Source organism: Pempheris klunzingeri, chromosome 15 (genome assembly GCF_042242105.1).
Source record: "Pempheris klunzingeri isolate RE-2024b chromosome 15, fPemKlu1.hap1, whole genome shotgun sequence".
Lineage (NCBI taxonomy): Eukaryota > Metazoa > Chordata > Actinopteri > Acropomatiformes > Pempheridae > Pempheris > Pempheris klunzingeri.
In genome coordinates, this window is record NC_092026.1 from 14,611,234 (window position 1) to 14,637,915 (window position 26,682).

Consider the following 26,682-nt stretch of genomic DNA (forward strand, 5'->3'; position numbering starts at 1 on the left):
TGACCTCCACCACCACCACCAATTCCCACTTTCCGCTTAGTAAATAGAGACTGAACCTCAGAATTATGATTTAAATTGACTCTTTCTAAATGAAAAGAGAAGAGCGCACAAGTAGCAAGCATACAAATGCAGGTTATTTTATTTCCTACCCTATTGCCCTGGAAGCATTTCCCTACAGAATCAAAAAGAATGAACATGTTTGTGTGAAATAATTGAATCAGTGTGTATAAAAAAACCCCACAGATCCAGTGGCAGTTATCAACACAATGAGCCACTGACTGTTCTGTTGTGGCGCCATTTCTGCTGCACATTCACATACCGCACGCAAGCGTGTATATGTGGGCCTGATGACCAATTACTGTCCAATTCTGGTACGCTAGCATGGGGTGAAGATTGTCTGAAGAATACAATGCCCTTCTAAAAGGAGGCAACCACTCTTATGTTAGGCCCACTTCCAATTTGACACAGTGCTTGCCTAAAATAAATTGCTTAAAGCAACCAACCAGATTCGGAGATCAGACGATCAGATCTAAAGCTATACTTTTGTGAAAAAAAAATACCCTCCATGTGACGGAGTGAGTCACTTATAATGATGAACCCATGGATCACCCAACTGTGCAGCTCTGGAGAGGTTCTTTTAGCAAATGGTCTGGGTCAAGCAGCACATCTACTTCTACTACTACTACTCTAAGTTTATCCCACCAAGCTCATCAACCATGTTTCCTGTAGCAGTAGGCAGATGTTATTCAGCTGTAGCACAGATAGCTGGTGAAGAATGTTGAACATCTATCAGATAACACGTTTTTCTCAGAAGCTGGTGTGACAAGACAAAGTTAGAAAAGTAAAAACTGGACTCACACTGTGTGATCTGAGACTCAAATATTACCAATATGTTTCTTCTCAAATTGACATTGGTGTCTTTTGTTGCTAGCACATCGAAACAAGCTGTAGATGAAACACTGAAATATTACCAACATTTATAATTTACACCCTGCAGAACAACATTAGCACTCTATTGGAATTGTGGCTCTTGTTGCCTTATGTACGCAACTCTAATATTCAATCTTGTTTTAGCTCTCCTTTGGTCTCCACCAACCCCTGAAAAAAATATGTGGCTCTTGAGTACAGCAACCAAACTTCCAGCTTTGTCTGAGATTGTCCCGGTTTTAAACTGGGTGTCTTGATACCCAACAAAAAGCTATGTGTAAAACACTAAAATGTTCCATTGTAATCTATAGAAGTAAAACAATGAGCTGAGAGAAGTATTTGATCCATTACTAAGATGAAAACATTGATTGGTGCAGGTTCACTTTGGGTTCACTTTGAGTCTGGCATACATTTTTTTTTGTATAAGGTTCTCATTCTTTGGTGTCCTTGTCCTAAACCTAACAACTTGCAACAAAACCTAATTTGTTCATGGTTGCGAGGGCGTAATAGCCACTGGGGATAACGGGGGCATGTTCTCCTCACTTTTCAAAATCCTATTTTTGTCCCTCGTACTTTTATAGTTCCTCCTACTATTCAGCTACCATAGTCCCAATGAGAGAAGATCTAAGATGATAATGATACAATCTTCCGAGTTGCCTTTAGTTGTTGCACTGCGCTCAAAGCAATGACATTTATTTATCTATTTAACTTCATTTAAATGTATGAAAATACAAGTGGAGAACATTGTGTTACCTCAAATCAACACTGATCACATTTTGAAAAGGATTGGTGTTTCTTTTGGCATCTCTGCACAGGATTTTTATTTGATTACATTAACATATTCCATTTGCATGCAGCCCTTGTTCTGCAGTTCTAGTGGACCAGACTGTGCCAGAAAATGCACCTTGCAGTGTCCTAGAAGCCTTATAAAGTCTGTGCCGTGGCAGTTTGCTTGTTTCCATTAGTCTGCCAGTTCCCAGTGTGCTAAACATTAGGCGTACTGCCAAACTGCAGAATGTGGTAGAACTAACTGGTTCTTAGCACAACCTGGCCACCGTCTGCTCTTATCCATATGGTCAATTTGTCTTCCGCTCTCACACTGAACAGAAAACAAACATACACACACACACACACACACACACACGCACACACCTCTTTCGTTCTCTACCCCTTTCCAAGAATAGCACAGCCCTCTTCTTTTTTGTCTTATTCTCACTCGTCACTCACTAGTTTTCATGTCAATTCCCTTCCTCCTCGTCTTTTCTCTTCGTAATTTCATTGCCTCTCTCCCTGGCCCCCCATCTCTCTCTCTCTCTCTCTCCCTCTCTCACACACACACACACACACATCCAGGTAATATTTAGAAACACGGTCAGCCTTTCCATTGCCTCTGTGTTTCATTATTTGGAAACTCTTTTGTCGGCTGTCTCACAACAATAAGTTACTAGGTAAGCTTCCAAAATATCCACTGGAGAGTTTATTCCACCCAGGTTTTTATCAGTGGATCGTGGGAGAGAAGTATAAGCCTGAGCAAAGTAAACATAATGCAGTAAAACCGTGATTTCAAAAGTACGAACCAAACATGAAAAGGAAATTGTGAGAAAAGTCAGTTTTTCTAGATGATGAAACAAGAAAAAGGCAATTACAGTGTTCTAGTCCCTGACTTACAGTCGTGAAGCATTCCCTCACTATACAGAAAGCATTATCATAATTGGTTTTCTCTGGCATAATTGCTAAATATTGCAACAAAATTTAAGACAGAATGTAAAAACTGATGTCAGTGAATGTCTTGATATATTTTGCCGTTTGCTGGATCATGAGTCATCCTGCCTCGAGATGCAGCAGGGAGCAAGAAGCTGTCAACCTGCTTGTGTAATGCTGCTAAAATAAATCGGATGGCAACAAAGTGAAATACCCAACAGGGGTTTGTCGTGAGTTTTTCACCAGTATGGTTGCCAGTGGTTACGTCGATCACGCTTCAACGTTACTAAACTAAAGACTCCAACATTTTACTTGTTTTCTTGGAAAAAATTAAAAGGAAAAATGCCTTATTCTGCTTAACTAAAGAATGCAGAACAGAATATTTGTTTAATGCCAAGGCAAACTCATTACACGGAAAAATGTAGTGTAGGGTTTTCAAAATGTGTGCGAGTTAAGAAATTGAGGGAAACGTTGCTGGATTTGAGACATAACTGGAGATGGATAAGAGACGGCCAAATTGAAACTGGCAGCTGACCGTGTAAGAAGATACCTTTAGTGGTAATGATGTGTACAGGCTCGACACGTTCTGATCCTCCACCTCAAACGAAGAAGCGGCACACAGAACAGATTTTCTGACTGTTCCTGGAACTAGATCAACACTGGCTTTCTCAAACATGCAGCCTTAAAATGCCTCAATGTGGCTTTGCGGTGCAGTGATGAGGATCTAGTTACAGCTCTGCTGAACCAGTAAGTTGACTCTTAGTGTGCTTGAAATGTTAATGTAAGTTCATCAAGTACCTCTAATTGGTCCAATGTTATGCTCTCAGTTCTCAGAAAACTTGGGAATAAGTAGTCTGTACCATCTGACGAGGTTGACGCCAGTATAAACACTAAGATGTTATCCCTGTGTCCAGTAAGAAAGAAAGAAAAAGTGCCGTGATGAGGTTGAAACCCTGCTTATTCTCTCACCTCTGCGTACCTGGCTAGTTGATATGTGAAGTGAGAGTGAATGCAGGAGTTTCAGAATGTCAAAGAAAATATCAGCTGTGTTCTCGTCCTCCTTCTCTTGTGGTTGATTGCTCATTTGAACACATCCAGAAGGTTATCCCACAAAAAAAAAGGGCATAAACCTGTGATTTGTATTACAGGACAATATTGGTATTGGCATTACAGAATGTCACATTCTAGCCAGTGGCTATGCATAAACCAGCCAACACATCAGTCCCCTAAATTACTGAGGGAATGTAGTACTTCTGTCAGATTTCAAAATACTACATCACCAGCAAGAGGTTGAAATGTATAAATCAGATAAATAGAGCGTAGCAAAAGTTAAATCAGTGAGAGTCATTACTCCACCTCAGCACGGCCTCTTGTCCTCCATCCAGCTACATATTTCTTACTTCCCTTCAGTTTAAAATTCATATGGGAACTCCCCTCTGGTTCAAAATAGCTTTCCAAACCCTTACACTCCCCGCATGGTACCAATCACTAATCAGCAGGCTCTTTATTAAGCCAGTTAGCTGCAGCAACCTTGTGCTGCCTGCTGCTTCTGTCCTGCCAACATTTCCCCACCGCCGCGTTTCGCAGCGGTTTTTAAGCCTGGAACAACTGAAGAGGAACTACTGCTTAGCTGCTCAACACGTTGCACGATGTGGTGACATGCCTTTGTATTCTGACGCACGTTCGTTGTTTGTTCTTCACACAAGCAGCCGACTGAAAACCTCTGTTAGCTTTTGTGCTGCTCTGTTAGCTCAGTCTTTCACTGAGCAGCGGCCCTGACTTCTTTTTTGGCTCAGCTTTACTCTGCTACGGGTTCGCTCACTGAACTGACTGCACTCGAATGCCCTCATATGCACTAACATGCACACACGGCGGTCTCGACAAGCAAAGCAAATGACAGAGGGGCTCAGGTTCCAACACAAGTGTGACTTCATTCTGTGCACAGGTTGCCATTACTACTCCATTACTACTCCAAATAGTTGCTTAATGCTGTATTAATGATCTGAATGTCTTACAGAAAATTGTCAATGATAGCCAGTAGCAGTGCTGCATTTTGCACTGCATGTTGCAAACCCTCTGTTTGCTGAGGTGCACCGCTCCATGAGGAACATGGAAACTTTTCTTACATTTTCCAGTTGACGGCGCAACAACACCGTCTACAACAATGCAAACGCATCTTCACTGACATACTGTAGCCCTGCTATTATTTGAAATGGTCTAAATTGAAAATCTGGGAGCTTTCAGTGAAAAAACTGCAAAATAAAACCGACAAACATAAACTGGAGTCAAATTTCAATCTGTGCCATTGAGAGTGAATGAAATCACATTTCCATCAACAGAGAGCCTGATTGGATGTCTTATTGGACGTCTTATTGGACTCACTAATGAAATTCCTCCAAACTCCACGGATCAGATAAACTGATTCTTTGGACTCATCAGTTCTCCTATTCGATGTGTTTGTCAGAGAAAGGGAGGGATCTTAAATGACAGGCTATAGGGAAAGAACTGCATTGTGTGCTGCTGTGGTTTATGAGTTAGTGTGTGTGTGTGTGTGTGGAGGTGATGGTGGGGGGAGGGGTGTATTCAGAAAGCTTAATCTTTTGATGATGAAAAAAGAGAAAAATATTGCCCGGATTTCCATTCCATCAGTGTTGTATCTAACGTAATCTTCTTTGACGGAAAGCTCTTTTTGATGTTTCATTGTCTCTGTGTAACTCCACATCTCTCCCTCGGTCTCTCTCTCAGGCACACACACACACACACACAATTTCTAACACACGTTTAAACCCTCAGCTTCCTGTTGTGTCAGTGTGTGTGTGTGTGTGTGCCCTGATTTTTGTCAAAGGGACTTGGAGAAGGAAGTCTCTACATTTCGCAGTAGGTCCTACTGGGAGTTAATACATCAAAAATAGGAAATGTAGTTTCCACAACCGTCTTTTTCTCGCGCTCACTCATTCATATAATTTGTGTACCTTCTGGGTTGTCGGTGTGCTGTTTAACGTGAATGCTTGGTGTGTTTGCAAAGTAGGGATGTTAGTCTCTTTCCAATTTTCACTTTTTCTGTTTTGGCTCACAAACCTCAAAAGAGCAAGCAAGTCAGTTAAAGTGAAACAAGGAGTGCATGTACGGAAGATTATTCTACATTTAAATGATGCTACAGATGCTGCTTTTTTTTTTGGGGGGGGGGGGGGGGCAGTCATTCATTATGACATTAACAATCCACTGTTAAACTCTCCAGTGAAATGCTCATCATCTCATCAAGTTTAACTTATTCTGGTGACTGTTACTGCATTTATTATATTCTTTTATTACACAGCTTTGTTGAATACTCAATAAATGATCGGTCTGTTATTTCTGCATAGCATTGACCATCGACCACAGACTGTTGCTATGGAAAGAAAATCAGTTTTAAATCAATAAAATCTTTTTTTAAGTCAGTATTTTGCGTCATATTGTTTTTGAAAGGTTTAGCTCTGAATTACATTAAATAGCCAAATCTATTATTGATGTCTCAACAAACTCATACTAAAGGTTACTTAACATCAATTTTTAGATATTCATTTTTAAGGACAAGGTCTCCTTTATATTCATCCGGTGCTTCGCAGATGCAGTCACCGCTGGGTTCATTTTAAAAAGGTAATACATCACTCATTATGGCTTTTCTCCCCAAGCACATTAGGTCAATTCATCACGCTTGGCCCTAATCTTTGGCTGAATTCTGTAGCACATTCAAAAGCTGTCAGTACTGAACTTTTACTCCTGAGGACGATCAAGGAGGTCAACCATTGATTTTCGTATCATCTTCTTTTTTTTTTTTTGTAAAAAAACAAAAGCGGTGGACATAGGAAGTCTGATGCTGTGCTTTTTGCAGAAAGAATCATTCAGTGGCTAAGAATCAAATAGAAATCATAGCTAGGAGCCAATATTTATCTGACACATACAACAAATAATAAAAATCTATCTACGGAATGATGAAAATAATAAAAACTTGGAATAATACTTGGTAGTCATCCTTTGTCTGTGTTGCTTGGACTTAAAACATAAAAAAACAACTCTATACTCTAAACCACATTCCTCATTACCAACGTGCTTTGTTATTTGTACAAAAGACTGAGGAAGCATACAATAACAAAATAGCTATTCACAATCTTAATACACTGTCTGGTATTTGCAGTGAAAAAGAAAATAACCATCTCTCTTTATTCCGCCTAAACAAAAGGAGTCTACGTTGCTATCGATGACTGCTGGGATATTTATAACTTTACACTCAGAAGCTGCAGTGGTGGAGCACAGTGGACGTGTTCTTCTTCTTCACTTTGTAAACTATAATACAACATGAAGTGTCCTGATACGTTGAAGTAACAGAAACGGTAGAGGGGAAGACTTGACACAATGCTGTTGTTTCCCAGATCAGGAGCCATGGCAAAACTGTGTTCATCATCATCATCATCATCACCATCATCAGTTTAACTTACGCTTATCTGTTAATATGTTATCAGTTAACTGGCACAGAACAAGAGCGCTACAGCTGCGGCTACCTGCAGTGTACAGTAACATACCTTGCATACATTTGGTTAAACTGTTTGTCTGAACTATGTCTGAGGTGTCTCTGTGTATGACATTGAAGGATAAGTACAGTCCTATTCTTGTTCCCAACATGTCCCATGAAAACACAAAAAAACATTTTTCATTTTCCCCCCCAAAAAATGAGCCAAACTGTTCCTTCATTACCATGAACACCTTCACAGCTGAAATAGTCCCATTTCAGTCTGACTCAGTCTGTTCATGTTTGCCAAAATCTACAGCTGTTCTATAAAATTACTGAGCCGGCTTTTTTTTCTTTTGAATCAAACTATATTACAAAAGACTGGAGCGTTGGCATTTTAAATGGAATTTGTTGGCAATAAAACGGGGGACAAAATGACATTTCACAGTTTCAGTTCGCAGCTAACTTTAACTGCAGCAGTTGATTGGGGACGAGTTCCTCGCAGACAGTTCAGTACCGGGCCTTAACAGCAGCTCACACGTCTTGCACAATGCTGCACTGGAAAAGGGGCTAGAAGCTCAAGCTGTCCGCAAGCAAAAAAAAAAGGAGACAAATATTTTTTCAGTGTTTAGAACTTCTCTTATGCACTCACAGGCTCTGCTTCCTGAAGCGGTTCCCCTCCTCCTAACAAAGCATCATTCCCACATACGGATGCATCGGTTAGTTTTGTGGGGCGGCTGTGGCTCAGAGGTAGAGTGGGTCGTCTCTCAATCAGAAGGCCGGGGGTTCGATCCTATGGGTCAACATGTCGAAGTGTCCTTGGGCAAGACACTGAACCCCAACTTACTCCTGAAGCATGGCTTCAGTGTGTGAATGAGTATGAAAGAATAGTCTCCTCCAAATTAGATCCCTCCTGTATGAATGATGGGTGAATGAGGATGTCATGTAAAGCCCTTTGAGTAGTTGAAATAACTAGAAAGGCGCTATACAAATACAGACCATTTACCATTTAATTTTCAGGGTCATTTAGACCATCACCGTCTATTTGTCTCACTGCAATGTGAGAAGACTAGAACGTTTGCTGCACATGCTTTCAAAGATAATGTCTGTCCCTTTGTCTCGCCCTGTCACGCGTGTTTCTCTGTCAGCATGATACTGTTTGCGTTTTCCTTTGTGCTCTCTTCATCTCTTCCTTGTGTGTTTGAACCCAGTGAGTGTTAAATGCGCGCAGCAGTTGGTGCTTCAATCCCTTTATGAAATACAGAGTTTAACATAACAAACAGACAGCAAAGGCCTCCTGTGTTTGTGTGCATGTGGGTGACTTACCAATGTGTGACCCACATTGCATTATTGTCTACTTGTGAGAATGTTGGTCAGCCACCACACACACACACACACACAGCGTGCCCAACAGGCAAGTGTTTCCTGCTACCCATGCTGTTGCCTCCTGACTGTTTCCATAACAGAGCCACAGGCCTGTGTCTGCCCCGCTGTTCTGTCCATGCTAAGCACTCTGTGCCTCTGATGTTGTGGACCAAAGAAGAAGAAGCCCGCAGACTTAAGCCTCGACGCACCGCCTCCACCTCCTCTCATCAGCAGCCTATCTTTCCCGAGACCATCGGAGGCAGAAGCGAAGATTAGGCACAGACCCTGCCTCTGTCTCTATGAGAACTGCCTGACACGTATTTGTCATCCCAGACGGATGTAAACTGAAAAGAGTGTGATTACTCCCCACAGTGTCATGTTCTCCCACATCCACATCCAGCCGAATGAGACTCTTCACTTTTCTATTCAGGAGTTTGAAGTGATGGAAGTTTGATTGCATAAACAACAACTCCTTCGGCAAAGGAGTGATTTGTTTGTTAGATTTTCCATCGGACTGATTTGAATCTTTCAAGATGGAATGCAGTGTAAAACACCACAGTCTGAATTTATTTAGCAAGTCTGCGCCATTTAACATTTATCCATTTTTTAGTTTGAAATCAAAGAGCTGCAAAGGCACAACAACAAATGAGTTACGTTTCCTTAATGTTTTTTGGGAACAAATTAATCAGTGAAAGTGAAAATACAGAAGTAGTTCATAGAATATATTGGTTGCTTGGATATTTGAAACAGGGATTTCCAAAATCCTACGATGTCGGGGACAATCACACATACAGCTGACATATGGAACTCCATATGTGGAGTTTCTTCCAGGTTGAAGAGGACTCAGGACACGATGGCATTCATGACTGATTCGTTTTTCTTTATTCCGTTAAATGGTACAAACTACAGACTTTCAATAAATAGTAAAAAAATGTCCTTCACAATGTCCCTGAGCTCAAGGTGATGTCTGCAAATTGTTGTTTTGTCTTATTTTGCTTACTTAGACAATCAACAGACTAATACCCTTCTGCTTGTAGATCCCCTCACAGGGTCCTGATGGACCCAAGGAAAAACACGGATATATTCTGGCAAAACTGTGAGCTATTTACGCCCGACTAAGAAGCTTCATCATGTCTTTGTTTTTCCACTGAGGAGGAGGTTGTAATTGGTAGACTGACGATTTAGGACTTAAGTGTCTCAAATCATGCCCATTAAATCCAAGAGTCAAGTCCTAAAAGTCATAAATTTGATACAATTTTACGTGTGCATATAGCATTTTCACCAATATTACAAATGTTTGTAAAAATCTGTATGAATTATTTTAAAAGATATGTAATAATCATTAAAAGCAAAATGATCAGTTGTGCCTTTGTAAGTTATTGCCATGACAGTTTCAACTATCTCTTATTTCTGAGCCAAATGTTTTACATAGTGCTGTCAGTTTTTTGTTAACCACAGCAATGTCTTTATGTTTAGCACTTTGAAATTTGTTTTCCAAATGTAAAGTCCATTATAAATAAAATGTATTATTATTATTATTATAAGATGTGACTTGAGTCCAAACCATGTGACTACAGTCCACAGCTGTTTAAGTAGACTTACAAAAAAGCTGCAATATCACAAAACTGTAACAAATGATGAATCTTAGCTACCAAAAGCCAATAGTTCCTGGCATTAGATAGCAGGCCCTATTAACTAGCATCACTGTGGTCTCCTTGGAGACAGTGCAAAAACATACATACAGTATATCATAATTAATTAGATTCATATGACATTGCCACAAATGGAGTGCCTCTACATAATGCCCCTCATGTAGAGTCAGAGTGGGATATCTCCAGAGACTAGAGCCATGAGAGCAGCCTGGCCTCACCAGCAGTACAGGAAGTATTGGTAAGGAGATCAACTCACAGGGAAGGGCAGGCATCACAACCCATCCTGTTCTCCAGCTCGTTTCAGGCCATAGCAGCTGATGCAACTCATGCAATGACGAGATTAAGGATTTAACAGATTAGGGTTAGAACCTGGAAAATGTGGCTGTGTGTATTCCCATCTCCATTACCCCTTATTAAAAGCTAATGAGAGCAGCCAAATTTGCTTTTGCTCTGTGGAAAGTTAATGCAGAGGAAAAGCCTGTAGGCACTTATTTTCCTTGATGATAATCACATATTAGCATCAGTAAAGTCACAAGAGTACAATTAGAAACACAAGAGAAGTAATTTCTAGGTTTCATGCAATCACTGTTTTCTCCAGCGTTCACTGTGTGACTTAATCACCTTCGGCCTGTACCGCAGGCTTCCTCTTCCTTCCATGAGACGCTAAAAATTGTCGTAAATGTGTGTATGTGTCTGTATGCATTTATCATGTGCATTATTTCTGATCAGATTTTGGAAAATATTACCAATGTTTGTTGGACATTAATGTTTATAACTCAGACACAAGCATTTTGTAAAATAATACTAATACTAGGGATATGATTAAACAAACCAGCTCTAACAATAAACTTAATTGAAAAGAAAAGTGATTCAAACAAAAAGGAGAGAAAGGGGAACTTAATATAGATGATGACTGTGTGGATGTGAAGCTTTTAATGGGGTTGTTTTTAGTTCATTTAGTTTATTACATTATTTCATTCCAGTTAGGCAGTATTACCGTCAGGCCCATGTTGTCAGGTCCATGTGGGCCTTGTTTCGCTGCCACTGTCTTTTTTTTTTTTTTTTTTTCATGCAAATTGGGATGAAGTGTGCCAGTGTTCTTGAGGAATACTCGAGTAGGATGTGTTGGCTGAAATGTACAAGTGCTCTGTTGTCCTGGGTAGCAGGGGATGTAGCAATCAAACCGAAAGTCAAAACAATGCCACAAATTTAGGAATGCAATTGCAAAGAACATAGACGCAGCGTGTGGCGGTCGATGATAGCGAGGAGGGGAGGGGAGAGGCAGCAGTCATTGTGACTCAACAGGAAGGTGGTAAATACCAGTGAGTCTTGACGGGATCTTTTCTGAAAAGCTAGAACGTAATTCAGTGATAAGAGAATTCTTTTTGCATCCCAATTGGCAGATCACCATGCTCTACTTGTATCTTTGTAAGTGACAGCTTTGTATCAAGCTGTAAACGGTGTCCATCAACATGACATTACAAGACAGAAACAGCTTCATCAGATTCAACCCAGTTTCCAAGAAACTACTTTTATATTTTATATTTTATTAATAGCTTGAAGGAAACAATGACGCCTGGATCATGATAATACCAAAATATCCGATCTTGCTTCAATATCTGCTGATAGTGACTACAGTATCATTAAACCTTAATGCATTTGTTACCTTTATCGAGCCACAGATGTGACTAAGGATGTGACTTTTGCACGCACTTCATTCGCTTTAAGACGTTTGTAATTATTCTCACGGGGCTGTAACCTTGATTTTAGAAATACTGAGGTCTTGAGTGCTGCATGACGACAGCTAAATGTTTTCATCTGGTTGGATAGGACAATGATGAACTAGTAAGCTAATTGTTCCATTTTATTTGATGGTTAACAGAACTTAAGGAAGATATTTCTTCATGTAAATGTGTATTCAGCTCCATCACAAAAAGTTTCTGTTCCTTCGCCACCACAAGATCCAACATACTGCAGCCAAGGCCTAATTTTCAAAATGTAATTTGATGTGGTCATTGATCATTACTCCGGAAGACTATTTCCACCAAAATGGAATAATACCCACAGTAACACGCTGCCAAAATCCTTACATTTCCAGACAAAGGACATGAGCAGGTATGGCATGAGGCAGTGTCAGCTGAGAGTCAAGATGACTTCTGCTCAGGATACCGTGTGGTACATATCAAAGTGGAGATGCCAAGTCAGCATAGCTGGGATTTAAACAAAATAGCATGATGTGATGCAGATGAATCAGATCATTTAGCTGTTTCTCATAGTCCAGAGTCTTTAGCTTCCCTTGTATTTTTAATAAGGTATCTCTGGCATTACGGGGCAGCACAGTGGTGCGGTGGTTGCCTCACAGAAAGAAGGTTCCAGGTTCGAATCTGGGGTCTTTCTGTATGGAGTTTGCATGTTCTCCAAGTGCTTGCGTGGGTTTTCTCTTGGTACTCCGGCTTCCTCCCACAATCCAAAGACATGCAGGTTAACTGGTGACTCTAAATGAGTGAGTGACTGTGAGTGGTTGTCTGTCTCTGTGTGTCGGCCCTGTGGTTGGCTGGTGACCAGTCCAGGGTGTACCCCGCCTCTCACCCGAAGTCAGCTGGGATTGGCTCCAGCTCCCCTGCGACCCTGACAGATAAGCGGTATAGATAATGGATAGATCTCCGGTATTCAGTTTTGTGTAACGGGAGCGTTTAGGACCTAAATGCAACATACAGGATGTCAGTGAAAACTCAGTCACTTTTAATATGCTTGGCAAGGAGCGGAATGGAGTTCAGAATCACGGCCTGGTTCAGAGGACGCCCCTGGATCCCAACTGGTGAAGCCAGATAGGCACCATGAGAACTGCAGCAGGAGCGGAGCTCAGTGAAGCAGCGGGTCCGGAAACAGGTGAGGCAGAAGAAGAGGATGAGGAAGCCAGCCCAGGAAATCTAAGCAGCCGGAAATCAGGGAGCCACAAGCAAACAGGATCCAGGAGGGACAGGGACAAAGCTCAGAGACAGAAGGCTGAGGTGATTACCAGGACAGAGGCGAGGCTGGGTCAGCAACAGGCAATCAGTCCAGGGATGAGCGCCAAGGGAGCGAAGAACCTTCTGGCTGTGAGTGAGCGGTGAAGGCTTAAACACTGGCTTAATGAGTGATCAGGAGGAACATGCGATGGGAGTTGGCTGATTGGTGGGAGTGGCTGGCAGGTGAGTGGAAAAACTACCGAAAGGAGGGTTAACTGGAAGACTGACTGTGACAGTGTGTTGAGAACAGTATGAAAACGATATGGCAAGATGGGTGGTCAGAAAAGGGTTATGCAGTAAATTAGAATTCAGCAGCATTAGAAATGATGCCTGCGAGAGTTGCACTCATTCAGTGGTAGTGGTAATACCTGTTCATTTAGCAGCTTGTCCGATAACAGCAAGCGGCTGGAACATTTGGTAAACAGGATGCGCACTTTTGTTGTTTTTGTAATAATTCATGACGATGACTCAACTGAATATGGGAAAATGATTAAGCAATGCAAATTGCTTATTGCTTATTTATGCACTCTAGTAAGTAATAGGGAGCACCACCCCACCCACCCACATGCATAATGTATACAGTACTTGCTCACAGTGTACAGTTTGTTATACTGTAGGTTTTTTTAGGTTACTTATCTATACTTGCAGCTGTTCTCGTATTTCGTTTTGCTGTTGTGACACTTTGGTTTCCCTGCACTGGATCGATAAAGTTCATCTTATCTAATCTTATAGACACAACATACTGAAACAGCCAGGGTTTCATCTCAGTCTTCAGAAAAAAAGAAGATTCAGGAGTATCAGTAACCAATCCTAATATGATCATATGTCAATAAATCAGCTTCTGCTGATATGCTGAACTTTTGTAATTCTGCCTGTAAACCTTCACAAACTGTATTGATGGTGTGAAGGTTGCTGGCTGCACTCAGTGAGCAAATAAACAAAAGACTGGCAATACAGCATCCACTGGAACCTGCTGACTCATTCTTTGTCTTTGGAAAGGCAAAGCATTCATAATGCTAAAGCCACAGCTCTATGACACAAAGAACAATGGTATATTTTATATACCTTGCATATGCATTGTCTTTGTGAGTAACAACGTAACAAATAAAAGAAGGATTTGTTAAGTTGAGGAGAGAAATATTGGTGGAGTTAGTTAGTGGTGCTGAGTCATAAGACAATCTCTCCCACTGAGGTCATAATAATATCACCTTCTCACACCCATTTCACACTTCCCCTTCATCTGTCGAGGCAGAGGAAGAGGAAGAGGAAGGGAAGACAGTGGGGTTTAAATTTGTGAATTAAACAGTAAACAGACCACACACAGAAGGAATCTGTCTAGAAGTGATTGTTGAACATGTCTTTCAGACATTTAACAAAAGGCAGAGACAGAGAAAGATACAGCGTAGTGAGAGCCTCTATCATCTACTTCAAAATGCTCCGTACGCAACTGTACGTCATTTGAAACATATTCAAAGTCAACTCCTTTAAATGGTCAAGAACAAAAACGTTCCAGATAATTAGAACATTAGAATTTCCTGGCAAGTCTACATGACACACATTTCTGAGAGTACAAACAGCCGTAACAACTTTTAAGGCTGTTTTTCCCCATCCAGCAGATGGAGGGTATCTCCATCACATTTGGTATTACATTTGGAGTAATGATAATGGTGACAGGGGCCTACATGAACTCTGGACCTGGCACAGGACTCCGCTGCATTATTTATAGACCACACAGCTAACAGCCTCTGGACACAGAGAAACCTCCCGTCTTGGCACACATGGTCCTCTCCAGCAGGGACAAAGTTTGGCTGAAAAGAGAGATTCCAGGTTCCAGCTCAGCAATTAGCCTCCAGGACGTAAATGACTGACAAAACAGCTACACTGGTTAGTTTTGTTTCCTCTGCTGCACGCCTCTCCAATGCAAGTGGAGAACAGAAAAAAGAGTGACCTAGCATAGTGACAATAGAGTTACTGTTATTAAACCCCCCTCCAGTTAAACATGTCTTTTTCCTTATTGTTGAGCTTCACTGTGCAGAATGATTCATTATGCAGTGAGTTTGTTTTTACATTTATCAGAAGGGAGAACATTCCTCTGTACCCTCCAGCATGATTTTATGATATTAAAACTAGTTTGGAAGCCAATCGTGGTCCAATATGCATCTCACACAAGTTTATGTTTTAACCTAAAGCCTCCATAGTGCACTGCAAATACTTTTCATTGAGGTAGGAGACAGCAAGCATCTTTCATATTTGATTAGATTCTGGCTTACACATTAGGGGAGACTGAATATATTTTAAGATTTTTAGAAAAAGGCAATTTAAGTTTTGGTGAATCAAAACTCATAGACTGAAATTATTATTCCAAGTACTGTATTTTTGGAAACATGTATGGATGAGATGTTTAAGCTGTATTTGTCTGTTTCTCTCTAGGTGACTTTGGAATCATTAAACAGCATTTGACATCTCAACATCTCAGTACAGCAGCGAGGGAGGGAAGGACAGCTGAATTGTTGGTTCAGTTGCTGTAAAACACAGCATAGGTGACCGGCTGAGTCTTAACTCATCTGTGTCAGTGCCGACAAGCTGGTGGCTCTGACACAGTTCTGTTGATTGTCAACCAAAATAGATGACTGCTTTCCTTTGTTCAGGCACGTCGAGTGTGCGCGCGTGAAGATTGGTGACAACCTGAAAAGCCAATCGTGGATCGCAGTAGTTCGCGCTAATATAACGACATCGAAGGGCCAGCATTTACTTCATTGCTATCGCTGGAAGTGCCCCGAAAAACACAGAGGCGACTGACTGACAGTAGGAGAAGGGAAATAAAAGAGGAAATAAAGACTTTTTGTTTCCAGAGAGTGAGGATGACACTTTGTACCAGCTCGTGGCAGCGTATCACTTTGTGTGTTAATATGTGTGTGTAGCAGAACGGGAACACTGATTTGGATGTTCATTACCATGGCAACAGTGGAAGCTTTGAAGCATTTGGGCCTGCCCTTGACTCATCTGTTGACCCTGATTCATGGTTTTGCAGCATTGCAAAAAATCCCACCCTTTGAATGCTTCAGAAGTTGACTTTTTAGTGAAATCAGGAAAAATGAAAAGATTCTTGATATACGAGTTTGCAGTTACAAGCTGTCAGACAGACATAATCCTGGAGCGTTTTGAAACAAAGTCGCCTGAGATAAGTGAAAGCTGAATGTACTGGCAGTCATTTTTATACGACTATAATAAATATCTGCTCTATATTTTTTCATATTACAATTTGTAATGTTTTTGCTCATAAAATGCTCTTTCAACTCTCATTCCCCGCGCTACATTTTTTTCCAGATCCTGCTGACCTCATAACTCAGAACAGAAAGAATCAGCAAAACGTCTGAAGGGGTTGAAGAGAAGCAAAATATGACGGAATCACACCACCACGCCGGTTTCATCACTCTGCTGTGTGTGGCCGTTGCTCACGATTAACAACAGCACTTTAATCTCCCAAACAAAAATACATTAACTATTCCCTCTGATCCCTGTTTAGTCACTCTTGAAAGTATCCCACTCGGAACAAATTCTGTTCGGCTAAATTATCAAGGGTCCACTGAATCACACCAGCAGGATAAGCTTACTGTAAAATCAATTTGCACCCAAAATAAAAGGTATATAATCAGTGAAAAACAGCTAATTTCAAATACAGAGGCTCCAAACCCTTAAAGCAAAGCAAGAAGAGGGAACATAGTGAAAGTCGGCGCAGCTTCCTGAAAGCTACGTGAAGTTTCCCCCTCTTCCTTTCTTTCCATCTTTAGAACTCAAAACAAAAAAACCATCTTAAATGAAAGGCACAGGAGATGTTGCTTTCCCACAATCCCCTTGACCCACAGATCACAATACCGCAGCTTGAACCGCATTTCTTCCCATCCAGCAAATTTTAATACAGAAGAGCCGTATTTGACAATAATGCATGTCTTGAGTAAAAGTGATACATCTTTTCATTACATGCTTTCATATAAAAGATGTGGCTTGATTGAATTCTGGCATCAGTGCTGCATTATTGAAGAAGAAGAAGAAGAAGATGTCTTTGTATTTAGGAAGCTGAAAAGATAAATATCATCATATTAACCTCTAGTGTTTGTCTCTGTGCATTTATATTACTTTATTATCTCTGGTATCTCTTTTATTCAAGTATGACGTGATGTTTCTTGTGCATTTCACTCAGTGATATTTGCAACACTTGGCTGCTCAACATCAAAAGTGAAATTGAAATGTGTGTGTGTGTGTGTGTGTGTGTGTGTGTGTGTGTGTGCCTTCATGTCTTAGTTTTACCTTTTTGTTCTTGACGTTTTTGACAAATAAAATGAAAAGAGGGAACATGTCACTATAAAGCATTGAACTAAAAGTTGTTTTTAATTAAATGTTTTAATTACAACATTTGCAACAAACAGCAGAAAGCTGTTAATGTATGGCTAAAGTATCTTTTAAGGCATTTTGTTACTAATTTAGATAAGTTCCCAACCTGAGGGCTGGTGCAGCGGCGTCTTGGCAGGTTGGCACGATGCGCCTTCTAGTTTTTAGGGAAGTCTGTGTCAGTCCATCACATAGTTTAGACTGAAATATGCCAACATATATCAGATGAAATGCCACAGCTACACAATTTGGTACAGACATTCATGGTCGCGAGATGATTAATCTTAATAGCCAGCATGACAAGTTTTCATCTGTCCAGTGAAGTATTTCAACATCTCCTTGATGGAGAGGCCCACACTTGGGTGCAGTCATTCATAATTTCCATAATGATGTGTCTTAATGACTCTGATGACCCCAGGACTTTTCTTCTTCGTCCAGCACCACCATGAGGGGTTTTGTTCCCCACATGGGGTGAACAAACAGGGGTAAATACTACCATGGCTGTAGACTGTTAGTTTGCTTTTTGATAATCTGTAATGCACTGCGCTTTGGTGTGTTTACTTCATAGTGGTAGCTGTGAATGTGCAAGGTTGGCTACTCCAGCCACTGGTTGTTTTAACTCTACTCATCCATGTCATATCCCCCTGAGAAGCTCAAGGGGAATGGACAAACAAGAGAGGGGAATATTGCTGCCAGAGTTTATCCTGAAGACAGCGCTTCCTCCTCAGGCTTGGTGGCATTTGAGGACAGTTGTTGCGGTGACGTCTTGGAGGAGGCGCTAGGTCGAAGGCGGTAACTTTCCTGTGTGTTGTGAACGCCACCGATTACGTTAAAAAATACATTTAGAATAAAAAGTCTGTGTTACAAGCCCATGTATTTGGAGCTTGACCTGTTCTGAGGACTGACAGTCAGGATATCTCTGCCTCTGCCCCTTTGATTTTACTATTCCTTTTCTTAATGTGTCTCTTGTGCCCCCCTCCCCTCAAACACACATACACACACACTTTTTCAATGTGCAATTATAAATCACAGGAGTACCCCTGAGGTCATCAGCCAAAAAGGTAGGGAAGCACTACTTAGGCAGGCATCCTGTGAAGTAAGTGAGAGCACAACTTTTCCTTCCACCTGTTCATCTTTTAAACCCTCTGGGACAGTCTTTTCTGTCGTCTTCTCACAAACACACACACAGGTGCACAGACCCCTCTCACCTGTAAATCTTGTATCTGGTAGAAAATCCCTGCTGAAACCTCTCTCTGAACTCTGTGTACTCTGGACATCTGTGGAAAGGTCCCTTCTCGGACAGCAGCCAGTCCAGCTGCCCCCCGCTCTGCCTCGCGCTGAAGCCCCATGCCGAAGAGCCGGACGGGGACGAGGAGGAGGAGGATGACGAGGGGGAGGACAGAGAACCATGGAGCGCCTTCCCACCGTGTCCCCCGCCACTCACTTGTTCACCCTCAGTGGGCCACGGCAGCCATAGCAACACCCACGGCAACCATAGGAGCATAAAGGACGACGCCGACCATCTAGCAAGGCAGGCGGAGCCATGGGAGCACCTCTCTCTTCTCATTGGCCAAGGAGTCGCCATGGTCCCGGTGGTGATGTACTAGGGCACCTAGGACCGGCATTTCTTCTGACAGTCACCTCCCACTGGCCTGAACAATGACACACAGAAACATTCAGCTTTAATTTCACTTCATTTCATTTTTTTTTTTTTGTTTTAATTCACAGTTTTGCTGTCATTGATGGACATCTCCATCCACATATTATGATTGCAGTTAAAAATTCTGCAGGTAGCATACTGTTATTTATCAAGTTAACATCAATCACACCAGCGTTTTCATGTCTGCCCTAAAAATGTATGTAGCGGTGTATCACTTTCACTTGTAGCATGAAAGAGTGAATATGGTATGGTACGGTCAATAAAATCAAATCATCTGTGGGCTTTCTTTATGGCAATGGTAACATTAGGTACACTCAGGGAGAATAAAGTGACAAGGACAACTGTTAGTGGAACAAATTAATATTTACATTTATTTTGAAATTTAAATGACCTTCAGTGTAACGGAACATGAACATGAAGGGTATTCTCTGCATGTCAGCGACACACATGATTATTATCATTAAACCATGAGCATTCATTAAATTCACAAAGCAAAGGGCTTTCATTTGCTTTCATTCCTCCCAAGAAATGTTTTTGCCATAAACATGACATCTTAACTGCTTCATGTTAAAAATGTAATCTTAGGTCCCATTGACGCTCATCGTTTTAAATGTCTCATGGATTTCATTCGCTTCTCTCTGTGTGTGTTGGTTTTCCTCAGCCATCAGGGTCAGCACTTCAGTCCAGCAGATGGTGGTAACATCGGAGATAAGACGGATACCAGAACAGCCTTCTGTGTGATCGTATATGTTGGAACTGCTGGAGTTTCTTGTTGCTTTATACGAGAGTGGTGTAAGTTACAATCCAGGAGGGAGAAAAAGAAATCAACTCTCACGTTTGCCATTGTTTCTACGTCAGGCATGGCTGCCTGTCAGGCGAGGCAGGTTGTAGTTAAATAGTTACTTAATAAGTAGGTAATTAATTAGGTGATTTAATTAGTTACAGATTAGTTTAGTAAAATCCATCACTAAAGCACAATTAAAACCTGAGCAGTATCCAAATCTATTTGTGATGCACTTCATATTTCAGCTGATACTACGGTAACATGCTGCATATTCTTACATAAGTATGTGTTTTATCAAATGATAGTACAAAAGTATAGCAGACCCCCCCCCACCCCATACCCCACAGTCATTTTACACAACCTCCTACCAACGAGCATGAACTAAATCAATTTAGCACGACAGGAAGTAACTTAATGTTCAACATTCCACTTTCAGTAACATGTAAGTCATCAAATAAAAGCACATGAATGATTGTTACCTCGTCACTACAGGCCACCGCTCTCAGCTGTCTGGCAGTCACAAACTGTGGCTGTTACTCACTAATATCTACCTGGTCGACCATCGGTGGTTAAACAGACGTGTGCTCGCATGTGAATGTTGTCATTAGTGTAATCACTTGTTTTTCTGTAAATGAGGTTCAATTGGAATCGAACAGCGGTATGAGTGGACAGTGAGCATTTAACACACAATTCCTTGCACAGAATTACTGAAAAGAAACTGTTCATAATCTACTGTAAACTGTGAGTGCAAAATGGTGTCATGCCCGTCGCTGGTGCAGAAACAGGAGGCTTGATTTAATGCAATTGTTTATTCAGGCTAGCAGAATATTTTTAGATGCAAAATCCAGTTAACAAATTGCTAAATTTGGATTTATGGAGCAGCAAAAATACAATTTAGAATTTTCTTTTTTCAAAACAAAAAAAGGAGTGAATATAGATTAAAGCTTCACAGCGTATTTAGCCATTCATCTATGAATTATATAGAAGTGAATAATTCCATCGGCCCGGGAGTGCAAGGTGCACTGCAATAACTTCTTTTCTAATGGTGCTGAAGTAATTTTAGCAGAAGTCAAAGTTGAAATGACTTTATTAAAAGGTTTCCGATTGATTGAAAAGTACTTGGACGAGCACATTGTGTGTTGCCTGTGCAAAGTGGCACCGCACCGACAAATGTGACTGCTTTCAGTTTCTTAATGCGTTGTGTGTTTGGACAAGGATGTCATCACCCGCCTCCGTACTGATCAGGGGTGTTAGCAGCAAAACACCAGACACGTCAGCTCAAATCTCACCACAGCTCAAGTGCGAATTCTCATCGTCTAACACCAAACTCATGCTTCGACCTGCTCGTATTAGAAGCGCAGACGAACACGTGCTGTATGAACACATTTTTTTTTCTTTTTAAGGTGACACTTTGAAAAGACTTTGCAGTGCCCTTCAGAAAAGTAGAGGCTTGCTCTTCATTTCACTGCTAATGACTAGCAGGCCTGCTGGGTGGAGTCTTCAGAGACAAATCAGCATTTCAGAACGGATATGTAAAGTAGTGGAGAAGATGCTTTAAGTGGATTGGGATCTTAAGTATTCCCTGTTTATCTTACAAACAAATTATTAATTAATTTCAGGTGGATAAATGCAGGCACAGACATGAAAACACAATACTCAGGGCGCTGCATTTTTAATTTTCGCTAGCTGCACCGAGAGATTACTGCGGTTTGAAAAGGCAATTAGCAAAGTCATCTGTCAAACGACTGTATTTATGCAACTAAAAGCAGGATGAGAACTTGATGAATGGAATTGTATGCTGATGCTGTTTCTTGTACTGTGTGGCCCAAAGGTACAGCTGGTGCAAATTAAAAATGTGCCGCCTGGTGGATATCTAATTTCTCTGTTTGTGATGTCCTGGGAGAAGGCAGAATCATATACTATGAAATAAGATGGCGATACTTTCCAGGCCTATCAGGGCCTGTTTAATAAGTATAAAAAAATAACAACAAATTGTCTAATAATTTCTCTTTATATTTTTTTTGATTTGAAAACTTAGTTTGGTGTGCTGACAAAGTATTTTACAATAATAGTGAGAATAGAATGTTTACAGGTCAAATGTGGACTTTCCAAGAGCTGCATTCAGACAGGACAAATAAATTAAAGGAGCTGCACATTTTTCTGTCATGTTAATGTGGGAAGGGGTTAATTATTCACCCCCCACCCCCCAGTTAGGTTCTCACCTAATTGGACTACTTGATTGGACCGATCTGGACTCAACCAGTCAGAGCTGTGCAGGCGGGTTTACAATTGGCACAACTTACAACATTTACTGCTCCTAGCAACCGCTACAGCAGCCTCTGTCGACTGAAAGTGACATTGGAGGGACGGATAAATCACTCAGTGCTTACCGGTTAGGGGGAAGAAAAACAACATGAGCCACCCCCTCCCCTCCCCTCCCCAACAACAAATCAGCTAACATTAACATGATGTCAGGAACCATGAAGTGAAGCCAAATGGCATTTCAAAGCACAGCGTTACAATCCCACGGTGATGTCATTTGTTTTCAGGCAGTGTGAGAGCATCTGAGAACTGAATTTAGACTAAATGTCTGGTGCCTATGAAACTGATGGAAACAATACATGAAGAGTCTCAAAATCAGGAAAAAAAAAAAATCATGGAACGAACAATGGAAGAAATGAAAGAAAAGAACTGAACACTACAGCTGACTGAAATACATATACACACACACACACACACACACATACAGTATATAGGTACATGAGAGAAATATGAAGTAGAAGCGAGTGGAAAGACGTGACAAAGAGATGAAAAAGAGAAAGAGTCTATAGGAGTGGATATTGACAGGAGGATTGTTAGCAGCAGAGACCTTGACTGTGTGCCATGTGCATTACATTCACTTCTATCTGTCTTTTGTATCTTCATCTTTATTGGACCGCCCTCCTCTTTCCCATATTATTTTCTTTATCTTTCTAATTTATTCTCTTTCTGCATTCTTTTCCGTCAGCATCTCTCACCCTTTTGTTCCCCTACCTTTAATTCTCTTTTGTCTTCCTCCCACTAGAGACCCCCTTCCATTCAGTCCCAACAGTTTTAACCCACTTTCGCAATTTCACCAAAACATGAAATTGGAACTCACAATGCTTTTTTGTACTGATTCACAGGGTTGTTTTCCTCCTTTAATGAATCCACAGTATAAACCGTATGTGTACGCGAAGCAGCTCATACATGTTGGAACTCATATTGATTCTGAGGAAAAGACCCCGCAATGATTTTTCCACTCCGAGGAGCTGAGATTTGCCTTTCAAATGAAGTTCTGTAACTTTTTAAAACGCCACCTCTCGCAGAAATAAGCCATCCCCATAACTGCCAGGCCTCCCTTTCCTCCGCTCCTCTCCTCTGAGACTCCCCTGCTAATTATAAAATGCATAAAACATGCGGTGAATGCCAGCGAGACAATAGAGGAAAATTGTGAATTTTTAGCCCTGACATTTAATGTTCGCTTTGCATTATTCACACACCCTTTGCGTATTTACTCTTCTCTCTCCCAACTTGGGGGATCAGGAGTTAAGGTTAAAAGGCACGAACATCTCGAATCCATATTGGAGTGAGGGGGGAAAAGGCAGGGGTGGTGTGAGGGCAGCCAGGTGGAATGGAGAAAAAAAAAATCAACCACGTGTCCCGATTAAATAACATCTCAGAGACGACACAGAAGTCAAGGGGGAGCCGTTGCTTATGTTTATTGGATTTTTTTTTCCAATCCCATTCGCCGGGCTCAGCGAGCGAGGAGTGAGTTGTTCTACCGTGTTTGCACAACAAGGGAGAAGGCGAGAGGGAAAAGCAGGGAAATGAGAAACATGGGGAATGCTGGGAGCAGTGAAAGACAAGGGGGAAGAAAACAAAGACAGACAGACAGGTTGACGGAATGTCGAGCAGGAAAAAAGAAAAAGCCCTATTGAGAAATGCAGCTGAGTTGTTGCCACCAGAGCATGAACCACCCAGCCGACGAGTGACCAAGCCAAAGGCTAATGTGAAAGCAGCTTGATCTCGTGACTCATTTTAATTCTTGCTCCAGTTTGTAAGGCAGAGAATTATATGGGGAGGTTGGTGTTCTATCTCGCCCCCCACCACCACCACCTCCCCCATCTCTGAGCCAGACAAAATTACAACCTTCATTTTTCTCTGCGGCAGAGAGCATGAACCTACAGCAGAATTCATCAGCTCACTATCTGTGTACTGCAATTACCACAGCTGGGAATCCTTATTAGATCTGACACACATATGTGTTTCATGTTCGTCTGTGGCTGTGGATATGTGTATCTGTGCAGATTGTGTGTGTGTGTGTGTGTGTGTGTGTGTGCTACCGAGCACCTGGCCGGGCCCTTGGCAAACATTAGACTAGGGGGAGGTCCATCAGCATTAGAGGCCAGCTGTATTCCTCAACCCCAGCAGCTCACTACTCACCTCTCAGTGTTTACGCAAGTCAGCAGCAATAGCTGGCCAGCTGCACACCTGCTCTGCCACCCCCCCCTGTAATTCAGGATCACTGCACACTGAGGCTGAGGGGGGAGGAGTGCCGGGGAGCAGGAGCGAGAGCTGGACATGAGCTAGCGGAGGAGGATTGACGCTAACAGAATGGGATGACAGTCAAAGAGAGACAAACAGGGAGGTTAAGAGAGAGCGACAGAAGGAGAGACAGATGAATCCAGAGGAAAAGACAAAGGGAGAGCAAGAGAATGTGCAGATCTACATTCTGATGTGGCGTTTGCTTGGGGGGGGGGGTAACAGCGGCCGGCTGGGGGCACAAAGCGGATGCCAGGTTTCTCTGCTCGGACCTTTGGTTAAAGGTTCGGTTTGAGGAAAAGCACAATTGAATTTACAAGAAGCCTTCGCTTTGCTGGCCCAAGCCGATCCTTATACTGTGTACGAGTAGACACGGGTCTATTGACCATTACATCATTAAATCAATAAACTGAGGAGAAAAACTAGTAGATCAATCAATTGTGAAAAATAATGATTTAATTTTACTTTACCACCTGGTTGTGTTCCCACATTAATTTCATCTGAATAAGATAGAAATAGATAAACTTTCAAGGAACCTTTGAATGTGGAAATCAATGTGTTTCCATCGACCTGATCAGACAGACCACAAACACACAGTCTGTGCACATGCGGCTCTTTCAACTGGTTCAACGGCTATTTTTACTCTTAGGTGTTTAGCAGCGTCTTCACTCTGAGCTGTATTGTTCTGTAATTCCAGCTTCCGTACACAGCAAATGTCTGCAGAAAAGTGATATTTGCAGAGTGATTACTGAGCTTGCTTAAGGAATTTCAATTGTGAAATGCCAATATGACTTTCAAGAAGTTCATCCACTGAATTAATAGAATAATAAAACAAGTCGTATGCTCTGACATACAGCATTTGTTCAAATAAGTCTCATTATTAAAAAATATTGAAACCAGTAATATCATCTGTCAGTGTGAGGAGATAATTGACTAAAGTATATTTGAAAAGTTTGGATGAAACACAAAATTAATCAAGTCTTCCTACTCTCAGAGACACACTCTGCCCGATGTAACGGCACTCAGCGTCTCTTTGCCGACTTCTGCAATCTGCCTGCATCAAATGAAGCCACTTCAACAGATCTCTCTGTCTTTAATTCCCTCGTGATTTTTTTTCTGAGGCTGAAGAAGACCCTCCAAAGTGGCGTGTTGACAAACCCGAAAAAGGAGGGAAAACGTCACGATTAAAGCAGGAAAAGGTTGATCGTCATGCTCGAGCGGACTCCAATATGTAGCTGCCAATATTTTATGAGGCCTTCTCGAAAAAGATGATTAGGAAGCCTCACAGCTCCACCCTGTGAGCTTTCACTTTATGAGCTGTGCACGAAAAAAAAAACTGCGTTAACGATCCAGAGAAAGAAGAGTAATTAAGAATAAAGAAATTGCACTGCAATTAAAAAAAGTGTGACTGGATTAATCGGCTGAGGACAACAGAAAGCATGAAAGGGCATCTGATTAAAAATAGGAAACGAGAAACATGTAATTGGCTTTTTCCTCAGACTCGTGGCACCTACAGGCAGAATCTGCTCTTCAGCCTGCGACCCCCCCTCGAAAAGAAGCGCAAATGCATTCACACACGCAAAAAATGGCCGGATTATGAAGCGGCAGAGGCAGCAACGATGTCAGCATAATGCCGATGACGTCGAGGGACATACTCTGATGGGCTGTGCTGGCTCTGCGTCCGTGTTCGTGTTTTGTGTGCAGCACATATTACATGCGTTACCATGTGTGGGGGAGTGTCTTCTCACTGTGGTCAACCTCTAGCAAGACAAACAGCCATATGGTCAATTAAGGCCCATCAATACCTCTGTTAACATCTTCACCAGCTGATAATTAAGAGAACAACAGCCTGTCAGCAGTATGCTCTGCTGACAGTTATATTACTCCTCCTCTCGTACCCCACGCTCTGATCAGTGTTAGAGAGCCAGAGTGTTAGGGATGTCCCCGGCAGGAAGAATTTTCATAGTCGAATCTGATTCATTAAGTCTTGCCTATCTTTTTTCCAGCACACGACGAAAGAGCTGAACCACCTAATTAGAATGCCTTTCAGATTGCTTTCACACCTGATTTGAGAGAGAGAGAGAGAGAGAGAGAGAGAGAGAGAGAAGGGTCAGGTCATCCAGTGAAGCACGTATATCTGTGGGCTG

General features: G+C 41.6%; 1 protein-coding gene across 1 annotated transcript in view; it reads right to left on the bottom strand.

Moving 5' to 3' along the window:
- brinp2 (bone morphogenetic protein/retinoic acid inducible neural-specific 2) overlaps positions 1-19,113 on the bottom strand; it is a 99,864-nt gene extending 80,751 nt beyond the window's left edge. The window contains exon 1 of the mRNA XM_070845317.1: positions 18,737-19,113. Within this exon, the coding sequence (XP_070701418.1) occupies positions 18,737-19,113 (377 nt within the window). The remainder of the gene's footprint in view (positions 1-18,736) is intronic.
- Between the last annotated feature and the right edge of the window lie 7,569 nt (positions 19,114-26,682).